Source organism: Littorina saxatilis, linkage group LG5 (genome assembly GCF_037325665.1).
Source record: "Littorina saxatilis isolate snail1 linkage group LG5, US_GU_Lsax_2.0, whole genome shotgun sequence".
Lineage (NCBI taxonomy): Eukaryota > Metazoa > Mollusca > Gastropoda > Littorinimorpha > Littorinidae > Littorina > Littorina saxatilis.
In genome coordinates, this window is record NC_090249.1 from 58,150,277 (window position 1) to 58,168,510 (window position 18,234).

General features: G+C 40.6%; 1 protein-coding gene across 3 annotated transcripts; it reads left to right on the top strand.

Annotated features, from left to right (window-relative positions):
• Positions 1 to 15,338, top strand: LOC138967548 (leukocyte surface antigen CD53-like). 3 transcript variants are annotated; one of them, XR_011455986.1, is made up of 9 exons: positions 1 to 206; positions 4,604 to 4,680; positions 5,056 to 5,253; positions 7,504 to 7,578; positions 8,611 to 8,709; positions 13,851 to 13,938; positions 14,163 to 14,270; positions 14,589 to 14,672; positions 15,004 to 15,338. XR_011455986.1 is itself a non-coding variant. In XM_070340123.1 (9 exons), the coding sequence occupies exons 1-9, from the start codon at positions 197 to 199 to the stop codon at positions 15,070 to 15,072; spliced, it is 840 nt and encodes a 279-aa protein (XP_070196224.1). In that variant the 5' UTR covers positions 13 to 196; the 3' UTR covers positions 15,073 to 15,338. The 3 variants fall into 3 exon arrangements, 2 of the variants coding, with proteins under 2 accessions (XP_070196224.1, XP_070196225.1); XM_070340123.1 differs by having other exon boundaries at positions 13 to 206; positions 14,163 to 14,302; XM_070340124.1 differs by lacking the exon at positions 4,604 to 4,680 and having other exon boundaries at positions 13 to 206; positions 14,163 to 14,302.
• The last annotated feature ends 2,896 nt before the right edge of the window (positions 15,339 to 18,234 follow it).

The window sequence follows — 18,234 nt, forward strand, 5'->3', positions numbered from 1 at the left end:
TGTATGACCGAGGCTATATTGGACCCAGTAAACTACGTCATCGGGATATTTGACGTCACGTTGAAATTTTAAATGTTGAGGTTGTGACACCATGATGTGTGAGGCTTGGCGCTGAGAAAGAGTTTGTCACAGTCCGTCAGGTCAGCGTTTCTGTTGTCACACATTCACCAGGCTGAGAAAGCGGCGGCTGTAAACCATGGGTTTTAGTAAGTGCGCTTCACTTTACTTCACATGCTCTTCTTTATGTCAGTGACTTCCTTATTCTTGACTTGAAGACTTGACTTGATCAGTGACAGTGGTTGAGGCCCGCGAGGAGTGTTCACCGTTCCAAAACGGTTGACGAAACCACAGGAGCTTGTATCCAATCGCAGTATATAGTAGTAGTATGTCGTAGTAGTGGACTGTAAGATTTCGTGATGGTCAAAGATCTAGCCTCATTGACTTAGTGCTCACAAACCGTGAAGAAATGGTCAGGGAAATCAACACTTCAGCCAGTCTAGGGAAAAGTGACCATGCGACACTGATTGTTACCTTTACATGTGCTTATCAAAGTAATGAAACTAAGCGCACCCGGTTAGACTACAAGAAAGCAAACTTTCATGACATGAATAAAATGTTGAGTGAAGTGGACTGGGACAGAGAACTTGAAAACAAATCAGTAAATGAGTCATGGATCATTATCAAAGACAGGATTGACAGGGCAGTCACCAAGTATGTTCCAACCAGAAAAGTATCGGGGAAGAAAAGAAAAAAATGGATGGATGCTAAGGCACTTGAGGCTGTGCGTAAGAAACATAGACTATTCAGGGAATCCAAAGTAAAGGAGGGGGATGACAAGACACCTAGCAAAATTGAAAAGGCCGAAGCAGAAATGAAGAAAGCTGCATACAAGAGAGCTAACAACCAAGCAAGGTGGGCATGCCGAAAGGCAGCCAAAAATCTAGAGACAGAAATAGCGGCTAGCTCAAAGCAAAACCCCAAAGCCTTCTGGTCTTACGTGAAATCCAAAACAAAATGTCGGACTGGAGTGGCAGATCTTAAGAAAACTAATGGTGACAAAACTTCTTCAGACAAGGAAAAGGCGGACGTGCTGAATGAGTTCTTTCAGAGTGTATTTACCCAAGAAGCAACAGACAATATTCCACCTCCCCCCCACTATGTCTTTGGTAGTGAAGTCCACAACTTTGAGATCACAGTAGCAAAGGTCAAGAAACTGCTCTCTGGTTTGAAGACAGATAAGGCACAAGGCCCGGATGGTATCAACCCATGTGTCTTGGCTAAAACAGCTGAGTCTTTAGCATATCCGGTTGCAAGACTATTCAGACTGTCGTTGGAGAACAGTGAGATTCCAGAAGACTGGCGACAAGCTTATGTGACACCGATTTTCAAGAAAGGTAGTCGAACAGAGCCTAGTAACTATCGTCCGGTCAGCTTGACATGCATCTTATGCAAAGCTATGGAAACCCTTGTCAGAGAGGCAGTAAATGATCACCTGAGGTCAAACAATCTCATCTGTGAGAATCAGCATGGGTTTGTGCAAGGGAGGTCATGTGTGACCCATCTTCTTGAGGCATTGGATGATTGGACAAAGATTCTAGATGAAGGAGGCAGTGTTGACATAGTTTACATGGACTTCATGAAGGCATTCGACACGGTCCCACATGCAAGACTGATCGCGAAGGTTGAAGCGCATGGAATTCATGGTAACGTCCTTAACTGGATACGCAACTTTCTAGCGGACAGGCATCAGCAAGTGATTGTGAACGGTACACACTCAGACAAAGCGCCAGTCACCAGTGGAATCCCCCAGGGAAGTGTATTGGGCCCTCTGCTCTTCACCCTGTATATAAACGACTTGCCTAGCCAAGTCACCAGCTCTGTGAAGCTGTTTGCTGACGACACCAAGCTATATACACGTACTGACGTGCCCTCAGGACCTGTTGTCATGCAGGAAGATCTGGACAATCTACAAGAGTGGTCTGACAACTGGCTCCTCAAGTTCCACCCAAAGAAGTGTAGTGTCCTTAAGCTAGGCAAACAACACACAGAGACCAGCTATCACATGAAAGGGAGATCCGAAAGTGGTGAGGAGGTTAGCATCACTCTAGAAGAAAGCGAAACGGAGAAAGACCTTGGTGTACTTGTAGACAATCGCCTGAGTTTCAAGGGACATGTTGCACAAGCAACTGCGAAGGCAAACAAAACCATAGGCATCATCAGGAGATCGTTTGAGCATCTGGATAGGGAGGTGTTTGTACAACTCTACAAGAGTCTTGTCAGGCCAATCCTTGAATATGGACATTCAGTATGGCAACCACAGCAGAAACTGCTGTGCAAGGAAATGGACGTACAGAGGACGTAAAGGACGTACAGAGAAGGGCTACCAAACTGATATCGGCTCTCAGTGAGAAAACTTACCCAGAACGACTAGCTATACTCAAACTACCCAGTCTCGAACACAGGCGTCTCCGAGGTGACATGATCGACCTCTACAAGTATATATGCATGGGATCTACGACACAGGCAACCCGAATTTCCAGCTGGCCGAAACCAAAGACACTAGGGGAAACAGCCTCAAGTTGTATAAACCATTTTGTAGGCTGAACGTTCGGAGCTGCTTCTTCGCAGAAAGGGTGATTCCTCACTGGAACAGTCTGCCAGAAACAGTTGTGACAGCACCATCAGTGAACAGTTTCAAAGGAAGGCTGGACAATTTCTGGGCAGACAGACCAGAGAAATTCTCGCCAACGTGCTACCAATAACCGCCCGCGCATGCCACCAACAAAAGTGTTATTGGAGTACTATTCGACAGGATCGATGAACAGGCCTAAGGCCTTAAACATCGCAAGTTCAAGTTCAAGTTCAAGTTCATGTAAATAATGATCGACAAGCTCCTGTGGACGAAACAAATGCCGGTGTCACGAACTGCCGAAAACTCTGCCTGAACAATCCTTGTCATTGCGGTCAATGCGCATGCGCTAACATGGGGAGATTAATCAGGTCGTGAACAACCTAACCCTAACCCTAGGCCTAGCCCTTACCGGTTACCCTAATCCTAACCCTAATCCTAACCCTAGGCACAGGCGGAAGGTATCGTCCACTGGACTACTACTATCACAGAAAGACTACTTTCTGTGATTAGTAGTCGTCCAGTGGACGATACCTTCCGCCTGTGCCCTAGGTTCATTCGGTCAAAGGGTCGCATTTTTTAAGTCCAAGATTGGCGCATGCGCATTGACCGCAATGAGAAGGATTGTTCAGCAGAGGTTTCAGTTCGTGACACCGTTACACAAAAAGGTTTTTGCTCTGGATACATGTACGGTGAGAAATCAAAGGCAGGTGCATTGTAATAGCTAGTTGGCGTTGAGACCTTGGGTCATTTATACTTTACAGCTGAGACCAGCTGCCTACCCCAGTTTACAGACACTGACCTTCTTCCCCGGGGTAAATGACCGAGTTTTATTTATGAGAGGTCTCCTTTGATGTCTGAGAGGAAACTCTGCCTGCCCCAGGTTACCGACACTGACCCTCTTCCCCGGAGTAAATGACCGAGTTTTATCTATGAGAGGTCTCCATTGATGTCTGAGAGAAAACTCTGCCTGCCCCAGTTTACAGACACTGACCCTCTTCCCCGGGGTAAATGACCGAGTTTTATCTATGAGAGGTCTCCATTGATGTCTGAGAGAAAACTCTGCCTGCCCCAGTTTACAGACACTGACCCTCTTCCCCGGGGTAAATGACCGAGTTTTATCTATGAGAGGTCTCCATTGATGTCTGAGAGAAAACTCTGCCTGCCCCAGTTTACAGACACTGACCTTCTTACCCCGGGTTAATGACCGTATAAACTTAATGTATCACAAGAGAGGGAGTGTTATGTTTCTTTGAGCTGAACATGTAACAACCTTTTGAACTTTACTGCAAAAATGACACAAAATAGTGAACAATTTATTTTCAGTTTGTGTTATGATTATAGTTGACAGGGATTGGATAAAATAATACACGCATGCAGGAAGAAAAACTAAGGAAAAGTGCCGGTGTCGGTGGTGGCCGAGTGGTAACGCACTTGCGCTCGGAATCGAGAGGTTGCGTGTTCGACCCTGGGTCGGGCCGCTATTTTCTCCCCCCATTCCTAACCTAGGTGGTGGGTTCAAGTGCTAGTCTTTCGGATGAGACGAAAAACCGAGGTCCCGTGTACACTACATTGGGGTGTGCACGTTAAAGATCCCACGATTGACAAAAGGGTCTTTCCTGGCAAAATTGTATAGACATATATATAAAAAATGTCCACCAAATACCCGTGTGACTTGGAATAATAGGCCGTGAAAAGTATATACTCGCCTAACACGCTTGAGATTTACTGGCCGATGTGAATGCGTGATATATTGTGTAAAAAATTCCATCTCACACGGCATATTGTAAACGCCATGAGCCTCCCCTCTGGGAGGGTATGTGCGTAGAAATACTCACTAATAAATAATAAATAAAAAGACTGGTAGCGACACGACATTCACTGGAAAAATTCAGTGAAGTATACCAACTACCAAACAACTTTTCTTGTCATTCTTGCAAGCAGGTCAGATATCTTTCTGTTTGTTAACTGCAGTCCGATGCGGAAAAGTGGTTCAAGGAGGGTACAGGTGCATTAAATACACTTTGGTGGTCTTCAACATTCTTGTTATCGTAAGTGTGTATGTGTGTGTGTGTGTGTGTGTGTGTGTGTGTGCGTGTGCGTATGTGTGCGTGTGTGTGCGTAGTGTGCGTGTGTGTGCGTGCGTGTGCGTGTGGTTTTGTGTGTGTGTTTGTGTGTGTGTGTTTGTATGTGTCTGTGCGTATGGAGTGTGTGTGAGTATGGAGTGTGTGTGTGTGTGTGTATGGAGAGTGTGTGTGTGTGTGTGTGTGTGTATGGAGAGTGTGTGTGTGTGTGTGTGTGTGTATGTGTGTGTGCGGTAAATCTGAAAGCGAGTGCGCTAATAAACTCCATTTTGTATTCATGTGCCCGTGCCCCTTTTGGTTTGAAACATCAGTGGTTAACATTTTTCTCCTCTTGTATTTCAGCTGTGTGGTAGTGTAGTGATTGCCCTTGGAATCCTCATGGTCACAAAAGATTATGGAACGTCTGATGTTTCCGACGTTACCGGCATTGATTACATGAAGGTCGCACACTTCTTGATCGGCTTGGGCACTGCCACTATCGTCATCGCCCTCTTCGGATGCGCTGGAGCCGCCTTCGAGAACAAATATTTTCTTGCATTCGTATGTCATGGAATAGGTTGTTCAAGACTCGAGACTCAAACTTTTATTGTCCTCATAAAAACAAGGAAAATTGCCATGCAGTGTCAGGCGTTTACAGACATAAAATACATCACATTTACTAAGAATAAAGAAGTGCACTTTAAACTATCAACGCCAAACCGTATCACATCTACTAAGAATTTAGAGTTGCACTAAAACATCTAAAGTGGTATCTTAAAATCAACTAACATCCACGCTTCTAAGATAAGTTCATTATTTGTATCATAAGTGTTTGTCAGTCTATCTATCTATCTACTTAAAAGACCAGTGGGTCGACGTACTAGTAAATGTAACGTTGTGTTTTGTCAATAAGGCCAAAACAAATAGGTCTGTTTACGGTAACCCGACCGACCCTAGTTTTTAGGCCCGACCCTAATCTTTTTTTTGGATCGTCTGAAAAAAAAAACCGCATCCAAAATAGAGCTGTTTGCGCTCAAACAGCAGACGACAGAAGGGAGGTAAGCTCAAAGTACTGTTTATAGTTATGTTGGGCAAAAACAGGGATTGATGAGAAGAAATGAACTGTGAAACATCATAGAGAGGGGAGAAGAAAAAAAAATGGAAAAAAAATGGGGAAAAAAAGCCGACCTACCGACCCTATTTTTTCACCCTATGTTACCGTAAACAGACCTTTTTTTGTGGCCTAATACACGTTCCAGTAACCTACAATTCGTTTTTTGATGCTGTTGTTCTCGCTGAACAACCTACAATTCTTGTCGTTTAATGCTGTTGTTCTCGCTGAACAACCTACAATTCTTGTCGTTTAATGCTGTTGTTCTCGCTGAACAACCTACAACTCTTGTCGTTTAATGCTGTTGTTGTCGCTGAATTTACCAATGCTGAACACTCATACGAGAGTTCTGCAGACTGGCTCCTACTTTGGAGATGGGCAGTTTCTGACACTGAGGGGGCGCATTGCGTGGAATTCATGTCAGAGCCGTATCTAAATAACTAATTAAGTAGAGTTTGTTTGTGTAGAGTTTTAGCAAAAGATATGCAACATTTGTACAGTTTTGACACAATAACATGTTAGAAACGATACAAAATTTGACCCCTTTCTTATGGAAAACGGTTTGATTGACTGAAGCTGGTTGTGGTTTAGGAACAAACCCCCGGCCCATGCATTAGACTGTGTAATAATTATTACACCATTTTTGCTCCTCTCTCAAACATGTGTTAATGCACACACAAAAATAATGAAATAAATACTCACAAACTTGGGTTTAGTAACCACCCCATCACATTTAAAGTCTTCTGTCGACAATATTTGCATTCATCAGTCATTTTTACATCAGGATACCAAATTTGATTGTTATTGTAAGTTCCGGAGAGACGGCAAAATTCATAGACATTTTTAAACTGGTTTTTAGTCATTAATTAAAATTAACTTGCTAAAACTGTTCATGAAAGCTCATCGCAGGTGTTAAAATTAGTGTGCAACATTTTATGAAGATGCATCTGTAAACACCAGAGATACGGCTTTGGCAAATTTTTACCAATTTCCATGGCAGGTCCCCGTTTAATAACTCATAACTCATAACTCATAACATTTTATTGATCCAACAAAGGAAATTAAATTGGTCATCAGCACAAATAGGTCATTAATTAATAATTATAAAAGAATAAGAGAAGAAAATTCATAAAACCCATGATAAAAATATCTAAAGTAATATATGTACAACTACCATACCCTTTTTTCTTGCACACATGACACACCGACACACCAACACATACATACCTACATACATACCTACATACATACATACATACATACATACATACATACATACATACATACATACATACATACATACATACATTCCATGTTAAAGTGTAGTTAAGAACATCACAGTAATTATATCATTGTTTGGATTAACAGATAAGTTTTTATGTAAATGATGATAACAACAATCCATAATTAACGCTATTGCACTACCAAAGAAGAGACCAACCAAACACATAAAACCAATAACAGTAATCATCATCAGTTATCACAGGTATCACAGTAGATTAGCCATCAGGTAGTTAGACTCAATTGGGCAAAATATAGTGTCAACACCATCACAACAGTGCTAGAGCTCATACATGTTTGTTGGTTATTCTCATTTCATAAACTGGGATACACGGGAGGGAAAGTACCTTTACATTTCTGTATACATTGACACTGCTGCCATGAAACAAAGGCTAGAGGTGTTGTGGTGTTTGTTTCAGTATTTTGCCATCATGCTCATCCTGGTCATCTGCTTTCTGGCCGTCATTATTGTAAGCTTCGCCTTCAAGGACAAAGTGAGTATAGCCGCCACTATTGTCTACCATTTGTGATACTTCTTTGTCTATCCTTCTGTATGTAATTAAAAGCAGCCCCCTCCCCCACCCCCAACATGTGTTGTCCCTGCGTCATGTAGCTCATGAAACTGGAAAAAACGTTCTCAAAAATTAACGTAGGGAGTACCTCAACGCGTGAGAAGAGCCGGTAGGAGACGCATTACAAGTTTGATCGATCCTCGACAACTTGCAAGGTCACGGATGGGTCATGTTCCGAGTTCGGTCCAAAAAATGAAAAAAAGTACCATCTTCTCCAACATATTTGAAGAAAGTTCTTTGAAACTTGACGCACTTTTAGGATTGGATCATCTTTAGACATGACCTATAATCAGTTGATCTCCTTCAAGGTCACAGAGGGTTTTTTTGTCCAAGAAATAGAAAATACAATTTTCTCCAATGCTTTTAGAGAAACTTTCTAGGAGACCTGGCACACTTCCATGATTTGATCATCTTTAGTTCAATTGACCTTCGTCAGATGTCAAGGTCACAGACTGTTCACAGGGCTATAGCAGCAGATAATTAATTTATCATATTTATCACATATAAAAAGGGTGAGTCGCGTAAGCATTTGCTTTTTTCGTTGAAGTTAATTTTTGTGTGTGTTGAAAATTCACATGATTCTAGGGTTTGATGATTTCTAGACATCATGACCCAAGTCTGCTTGATCTGGTTCAAATTTCAGGGTCACAAGGGGGTCCAATTTAGGTAAAAAAGTAGGAAGTTATCATTTTCTTGATGTTTATAAAAGATAGAGTAACAGATAATACATGTACTTGAATCATGTAATGTACGATGAAGGTGAGTCGTTTTAAGCGTGTTTTATTCATTTTCTTTGATACAACAACAAACAATAACAACATTAAGAACGTTAACAAGCAGAATGCTTATGTACACGTTCTAAAATGATAATCAATACACATTCAGATAACAGAAAATGGCGAACAAGCGGTGAGTCGCATGAGCATTTGCTTTTCTTGTCCTGTTTTGTTTCAGCTTGCCGATACAGCTGGCAAACTGGTGCACAAACAGCTGATGGAAAAGTACGGCACAGACAAACATTTTACCAAAGCTTGGGATGAAGTCCAGAGGAAGGTAAGGCCAAACAAAAATATAGGTTGGTTTAGGGTAACCCGACCGACCCTATTTTTTCCCGCCGACCCTAACATTTTTTTTAATCATTTCTCAAAACAAAAAACAACAACTTTTGGCACATTTTGCGAACCATACCAAGACTAAGGGAATTAACCTCATATAAAATCGACTACATTTTAAAGAAAGAGAAAAAAAAGCAGACCTACCGACCCTATCATTTTTGGTCACGTTACTCGAAACCAACACATATTTTTGTTTGGCCTAAGGTCTGTTGGGCTCACCCGAGTAACCAATGGAGTCTTTTATCATTTTGACCTAATGAAGAAATGGTTCGCCATCTCTGATCATAAGCGTTAAAATCATAAATACCACATACGGTATTTCGTTTGGTGTCGGAAGTCGGGAGGAACAGCCACAATTTATTTCAAATCGCGGAAAACTTTATCGTTGAGGTATTGTTGAACTAGGTTCCCAGTGTGTGACAGGGTTCAACAACGGATGACTTAAGCCTCTGGAAATGGACGAAGCTTTCGTGGCTCTTTCCAAAGAAAAAATATTTTAGCAAAATCCTTGACACAGCAAATCTGTGCTCCGGGCTCAACCTAGAAGGTCAAAGATGTCATAGTGTCAGGACGGGCGCAGTGGCGGTGTGGTAAGACGTCGGCCTCTTAATCGTAAGTTCGAATCCTGGCCGCGGCCGCCTGGTGGGTTAAGGGTGGAGATTTTTCTGATCTCCCAGGTCAACGTATGTGCAGACCTGCTAGTGCCTTCGTGTGTACATGCAAGCACAAGACCAAGTGCGCACGGAAAAGATCCTGTAATCCATGTCAGAGTTCGGTGGGTCTCAGTATAGGAACACGAAAATACCATGCATGATTCCCCCAAAATCGGCGTATGGCTGCCTGAATGGCGGGATAAAAACGGTCATACACGTAAAACCCCACTCATGCAAAAACATGAGTGAACGTGGGAGTTTCAGCCCATGAACGAAGAAGAAGAAAAAGAAGAAGAAATCATAGTGTCAGGAATGAGATCACTCAAGCGTGCACATTTTTTTTATCTGACCACCCCAGTTTCTGGAGTCAGCTTGGCTGCAAGTGTAAACAAGTCGCGTAAGGCAAAAATACAATATTTAGTCAAGTAGCTGTCGAACTCACAGAATGAAACTGAACGCAACGCAACGCAGCAAGACCGTATACTCGTAGCATCGTCACTCCACCGCCCGTGGCAAAGGCAGTGCACGTGGAATTGGCAAGAAGAGCGGGGTATTCGTTGCGCTGAGAAGGATAGCACGCTTTTCTGTACCTCTCTTCGTTTTAACTTTCTGAGCGTGTTTTTAATCCAAACATATCATATCTATATATTTTTGGAATCAGGAACCGACAAGGAATAAGATGAAAGTGTTTTTAAATTGATTTCGAAAAAAACATTTTGATAATAATTTTTATATATTTAATTTTCAGAGCTTGTTTTTAATCCGAATATAACATATTTATATGTTTTTGGAATCAGCAAATGATGGAGAATAAGATAAACGTAAATTTGGATCGTTTTATAAATTTTTATTTTTTTTTTACAATTTTCAGATTTTTAATGACCAAAGTCATTAATTAATTTTTAAGCCACCAAGCTGAAATGCAATACCGAACCCCGGGCTTCGTCGAAGAGTACTTGACCAAAATTTCAACCAATTTGGTTGAAAAATGAGGGCGTGACAGTGCCGCCTCAACTTTCACGAAAAGACGGATATGACGTCATCAAAGACATTTATCAAAAAAATGAAAAAAACGTTCGGGGATTTCATATCCAGGAACTCTCATGTCAAATTTCATAAAGATCGGTCCAGTAGTTTAGTCTGAATCGCTCTACACACACACACACACGCACACACACACACACGCACACACACACGCACGCACATACACCACGACCCTCGTTTCGATTCCCCCTCGATGTTAAAATATTTAGTCAAAACTTGACTAAATATAAAAAAAACAAGTCGCGTAAGGCGAAAATACAATATTTAGTCAAGTAGCTGCCATTTTTCAGCAAGACCGTATACTCGTAGCATCGTCAGTCCACCGCTCATGGCAAAGGCAGTGAAATTGACAAGAAGAGCGGGGTAGTAGTTGCGCTAAGAAGGATAGCACGCTTTTCTATACCTCTCTTTGTTTTAACTTTCTGAGCGTGTTTTTAATCCAAACATATCATATCTATATGTTTTTGGAATCAGGAACCGACAAGGAATAAGATGAAAGTGTTTTTAAATTGATTTGGACAATTTAATTTTGATAATAATGTTTATATATTTAATTTTCAGAGCTTGTTTTTAATCCGAATATAACATATTTATATGTTTTTGGAATCAGCAAATGATGGAGAATAAGATAAACGTAAATTTGGATCGTTTTATAAATTTTTATTTTTTTTTACAATTTTCAGATTTTTAATGACCAAAGTCATTAATTAATTTTTAAGCCACCACAGTGAAATGCAATACCGAAGTCCGGGCTTCGTCGAAGATTACTTGACCAAAACTTCAACCAATTTGGTTGAAAAATGAGGGCGTGACAGTGCCGCCTCAACTTTCACGAAAAGCCGGATATGACGTCATCAAAGACATTTATCAAAAAAATGAAAAAAACGTTCGGCGATTTCATACCCAGGAACTCTCATGTCAAATTTCACAAAGATCGGTCCAGTAGTTTAGTCTGAATCGCTCTACACACACACACAGACACACACACACACACAGACACACACAGACACACACACACACGCACGCACGCACATACACCACGACCCTCGTTTCGATTCCCCCTCGATGTTAAAATATTTAGTCGTAAGGCGAAAATACAACATTTAGTCAAGTAGCTGTCGAACTCACAGAATGAAACTGAAGCAATGCCATTTTTCAGCAAGACCGTATACTCGTAGCATCGTCAGTCCACCGCTCATGGCAAAGGCAGTGAAATTGACAAGAAGAGCGGGGTAGTAGTTGCGCTAAGAAGGTTAGCACGCTTTTCTGTACCTCTCTTTGTTTTAACTTTCTGAGCGTGTTTTTAATCCAAACATATCATATCTATATGTTTTTGGAATCAGGAACCGACAAGGAATAAGATGAAAGTGTTTTTAAATTGATTCCGACAATTTAATTTTGATAATAATTTTTATATATTTAATTTTCAGAGCTTGTTTTTAATCCGAATATAACATATTTATATGTTTTTGGAATCAGCAAATGATGGAGAATAAGATAAACGTAAATTTGGATCGTTTTATATTTTTTTATTTTTTTTTACAATTTTCAGATTTTTAATGACCAAAGTCATTAATTAATTTTTAAGCCACCAAGCTGAAATGCAATACCGAAGTCCGGGCTTCGTGGAAGAGTACTTGACCAAAATTTCAACCAATTTGGTTGAAAAATGAGGGCGTGACAGTGCCGCCTCAACTTTCACGAAAAGCCGGATATGACGTCATCAAAGACATTTATCAAAAAAATGAAAAAAACGTTCGGGGATTTCATACCCAGGAACTCTCATGTCAAATTTCATAAAGATCGGTCCAGTAGTTTAGTCTGAATCGCTCTACACACACACACACACAGACAGACACACACACACACACACACACAGACGCACATACACCACGACCCTCGTTTCGATTCCCCCTCGATGTTAAAATATTTAGTCAAAACTTGACTAAATATAAAAAGAAACAAGTCGCGTAAGGCGAAAATACAATATTTAGTCAAGTAGCTGCCATTTTTCAGCAAGACCGTATACTCGTAGCATCGTCAGTCCACCGCTCATGGCAAAGGCAGTGAAATTGACAAGAAGAGCGGGGTAGTAGTTGCGCTAAGAAGGATAGCACGCTTTTCTGTACCTCTCTTTGTTTTCACTTTCTGAGCGTGTTTTTAATCCAAACATATCATATCTATATGTTTTTGGAATCAGGAACCGACAAGGAATAAGATGAAAGTGTTTTTAAATTGATTTGGAAAATTTAATTTTGATAATAATTTTTATATATTTAATTTTCAGAGCTTGTTTTTAATCCGAATATAACATATTTATATGTTTTTGGAATCAGCAAATGATGGAGAATAAGATAAACGTAAATTTGGATCGTTTTATAAATTTTTATTTTTTTTTACAATTTTCAGATTTTTAATGACCAAAGTCATTAATTAATTTTTAAGCCACCAAGCTGAAATGCAATACCGAACCCCGGGCTTCGTGGAAGAGTACTTGACCAAAATTTCAACCAATTTGGTTGAAAAATGAGGGCGTGACAGTGCCGCCTCAACTTTCACGAAAAGCCGGATATGACGTCATCAAAGACATTTATCAAAAAAATGAAAAAAACGTTCGGGGATTTCATACCCAGGAACTCTCATGTCAAATTTCATAAAGATCGGTCCAGTAGTTTAGTCTGAATCGCTCTACACACACACACACACACACACACACGCACGCACACACACACGCACGCACGCACATACACCACGACCCTCGTTTCGATTCCCCCTCGATGTTAAAATATTTAGTCAAAACTTGACTAAATATAAAAAGAATCACTCATGGTTATTGTACATGTACATTTGTTTCCCCTCTCTCTCTCTCTTCATATTTTGGAGGGTGTTGAGTCATCCTGAACTCGGGTCAAAATGAGTTACTTCCCTTCGGGTCTGGGCGTGGACCGATGATTATCAGAATGGGTGTTGAGTATGAGGCTACAGTTGATGGTGGTTGGAAGGAGTGTAACGAATGGGGCAAGTTTGTATCTGTGGGATATTCTTATTAGGATTTGATAACTAAATGTATCAGTTGATACAGGTCGCATCCGGATAAAGTTTAGGTCTATTTGTAGGAAATCAAGGAATTATGAACATTACTATATATGAAGCAAGAACATATTTGTTTTGTTTTGATTTATGTTATCACATAACACGAAAGGTGAGTTCATCTATAAATATTTGCTTGTTTTGAAATTAAAATTCAAGCAACATTGGATTTGCACTTGAATCATTGTTGGCGGGTAAATCCAAAAACAAAGAGACTGTTTAATTAATTAATTATATGTTTAATTCATTGTTGGCGGGGTTTAATGTGGCTGTTCTCTGTTCTTTATTATAGCTGGAATGCTGCGGCCTAAAGGGAGACGTCTATTCCAACACATCATGGGCATTCTACAGGAAGACAACGTGGTACACAGATCAGCAGGGTAAAGATGGACAGATATCAGTCAGTTGCTGTCAAAGTCTCTGTCTGTGTCTGTCTGTCTGTATGAACAAAGATGTGAGAAACAAAGTGATGGAAGCTCTCAAAATGCAAACATGTGTAACAGGAGTAAGGGGGGGGGGGGGGGTTCTCCTGGCACCCGCTGAGAGAATAACGGGTGAGAATTTTTTCTCAGTTTGACTCCCCGATGTGTTGTGTGCTGGGCAGGTGCCAACCGTTTGGTCCCTGAGTCGTGCTGCAAGAAAGGCTCGGACATTGCCAAGTGTCGCGACACCCAAAGTCTCATCCCCGTGCAAGAGCTCCCTGTCACCAAAGGTACTGCCGCCAACGATCTTCTCTTCAAAGATGTAAGATTGTGTGTGTGCGTGTGTGTTTGTTTGTTTGTGTGAGTGTGTGTATGTTTGTGTGTGCGTGCGTACGTGTGTGTGTGTATGTGTGTGTGTGACAGTGTGTGTGTGCGTAAGTGAAGTGCATGAGCGTGCGTGCGTGTATGTGTGCGTGCATGCGGCGAGCGTGTAAGTGTGTGTGTGCATGCGTGCGTGTGTGTGTGTGTATGTGTGTATGTTTGGTAGGGTAGATTATTGAGTAATTGCACACGTCACTAGAATGTGCGTCATTTGCTGTTCGTTTCAGGGCTGCTTGGAGAAGTTGACTGACCCCCTAGGTACATACGCCGCGCATTCCATTGGGATCACTATCGCCACTCTTTTAGTGACGGTGAGTATGTCACACACGCAGAAACACACAGACACACACCAAAACACACACACACACACACACACACACACGAACACACACACAGATACACACACATATACACGCACACACACGCACACACGCTCACACACAAACACATACAGACACATGAACACACAAACACACAACACACTGACACACACACACACACACACACTCACACACACGCACACACACACTCACACACACACACACACACACACACACACACACACACACACACACCGACAAACACAAGAAACTAACATGTCCGACTTTTCAATTATTTTGTCTTCAGTCTTTTCATTTGCAGATCGTCGCGACCCTTTACAGTTGCTGTCTTTGCATGGCAATCAACCGCGGGGAGAGTTATGTGGTGTAACCATAGATATAAATAGATCTATGGTGTAACACACACACGTCGTCACGACGTCATTTCCCTTTTCATCAGCAGCCACCTTCCCCCGAACACTACATTGTGGACACCAAAGTGTTCAAAATGCGAACACTGTTATAACATGTTACGTCATTTTCGTTTTCTAGTTCGAATTTAGGTTGATAAATATTCATTGAATTATGATGACTTACAACAACAACAAAAAAACAAAAAAAAACAGTGGAAAGATTATAAAGGGTTAAAGCAACTAAGTACGTGTTTTCTGTATCACTGATTTTCCGGAGCGTTGCGAAAGACGTCTTGACAGCACCGTGAGAGAGAGAGAGAGAGAGAGAGAGATCGACAGAGAGAGAGAGAGAGAGAGAGAGAGATCGACAGAGATCGACAGAGAGAGAGAGAGAACGAACTGTATTTTACAAGGATAAAGGTAAGGGCACATTGTCTTGTCTAACAACCTGTCCTTAAACAAACACACAAAATATATCAACTAAAGAAGAATACAAATGAAACAAATTGATAGATGAAAAATGCTAAATGCAACCAATATAAAATGGAAACAAAAATTAATGCGGAGAAAGTTAGAAAGACCACAACAAAGAAGAGAAGTGAATAGAAGTTGGACGAGACTTACCTTAAATGTTGAGGATGAGATACTTACATGAGATGAGACGCAATCCCAGAACCCCTCACAGGCAAATCAATTTTGATTCTGGGTCTTTAGATTTGAACATCGTGTCAAGAGCAGTAGTTTTCGGGTTAGATGGACACACTCCAGATGAGTCAATGTTGATCTCGATCAAGGTATCGATAGGATCGCATCCTTCTGAGGCACCCTGTCCGTCAGTGTGCTTGGGTCCCACCCTATGGTGGCCGACCTGAGAAACGGTTTCTTGAACAGAGATGGAATTTTTTGATTCACTAGAGCACAAGGGCTGAATTTTAGAGACCTGGGATCGTCTTTTTACATTTAGTCAAGTTTTGACTAAATGTTTTAACATAGAGGGGGGAATCGAGACGAGGGTCGTGGTGTATGTGTGTCTGTCTGTCTGTCTGTCTGTGTGTGTGTTTAGAGCGATTCAGACTAAACTACTGGACCGATCTTTATGAAATTTGACATGAGAGTTCCTGGGTATGATATCCTCAGACGTTTTTTTCATTTTTTTGATAAATGTCTGATGACGTCATATCCAGCTTTTCGTGAAAGTTGAGGCGGCACTGTCACGCTCTCATTTTTCAACCAAATTGGTTGAAATTTTGGTCAAGTAATCTCCGACGAAGGCCGGACTTCGGTATTGCATTTCGGCTTGGTGGCTTAAAAATTAATTAATGACTTTGGTCATTAAAAATCTGAAAATTGTAAAAAAAATAATTTGTTTTAAAACGATCCAAGTTTACGTTTATCTTATTCTCCATCATTTTCTGATTCCAAAAACATATAAATATGTTATATTCGGATTAAAAACAAGTTCTGAAAATTAAAAATATAAAAATTATTATTAAAATAACATTTCCGAAATCGATTTAAAAACAATTTCATCTTATTCCTTGTGGGTTCCTGATTCCAAAAACATATAGATGTGATATGTTTGGATTAAAAACACGCTCAGAAAGTTAAAAAGAATAGAGGTAAAGAAAAGCGTGCTATCCTTCTCAGCGCAACTACTACCCCGCTCTTCTTGTCAATTTCACTGCCTGTGCATCGAGCGGTGGACTGACGATGCTACGAGTATACGCTCTTGCTGTAAAAATGCAGTGAGTTCAGTTTCATTCTGTTAGTTCGACAGCTTGACTAAATGTTGTAATTTCGCCTTACGCGACTTGTTGTTTACCTATGGCTTTCGTGTCGGTGTGTTTGTTTGTTCGTACTCATAAACTAGTTTGCTATGTTTTTGTTGTTATTAATGTTTTGTTCATTCGTCCTTTTACCCCTTTTATGAATGATGCAGAAATTGTTGTTTTACCTTGTCTATAAGGCTTTTATTAGCTAATGACAATAAGTGTCAAAGCGTCAAAAGCGTCTATTACACATATCTATCGAATGCATCAGAGACAGTCTCTGTTTTCATTTAGAGTGCTTCCTTCCCTTTGTTTATCAGAACTACAAATGACACTTTTATTTATTTATTTATTTATTAAGGAGATTTCTATAGCGCATAACTAAAAGCACTATGCGCTTTACAATATCACATCCGCGAATGTGTTAAATCCATTAGATTCGGTGTGTTACCCCTACATATTTTACGCAGTGGAGACATCTTTTTTGTTTGATATCAGTATTTGGTTAATGGCAATATTTAGAAATGCTATCATGACAAAGTATTTTCAATTAAAATCAGTGAGCTCGCTCAGTTTTGTATTTCGGCATTTGGTTATATATGTAGTCTCTTACACGGCATGGTATTTTTGGAACTGTGTATTTTCGTTTATAAAGTGTGGAATACAAATAAGCATTCATTTACATAGATTTATAATCATATTATTTGTGTTGGAAGAAAAGAAGTAAAAGAGAAAGGGAAAGAAAGAGAGAAGGGGTGGTGGCGGTAGTGGTCTGAATTTGAATTATTGAATACATCAGGTAAAACTTACTGCAACATCGTGAAGATAACTGGGCAGGAAAATCAGTGGGTCCAAGAAAAAAACACTTCAGAAAATCTTAGGAAGAATATCATTGTGTTTATTTGTCAAATCACAGCTGATCTCAGCTTTTCCACGCTTTAGAGCAATATTTTTTCCTGAATACCCACACACACATACACACGCACGTACACACACACACGCAGGCACGCACAAACAAACACATAACCAAACACACACACACACACACACACACACACACACACACCACACACATACACACACACACACACACACACACACACACACACACACTAAAATAAAATAAAATTCATCTACGGCAAATTAAGCAATTCCCTGCCGTTGATTTAGAAAATCAAAAGTTCAACGTAACCCGTATCTTTGTTCCTGCATAAGAGTCAGCTGACGAAGCTTAAAGAAGGATTTTGCACCGAACAAGGACCTGTGCCTGTGGTTGTGCGAAGCGTGAAGAAAGTTCTATGGGAAGTAACTGCTACTTCCTTGATGCTCACTTCTCTGCTAGTTATCTCTCTTTGTCCAAGTAATGTTATG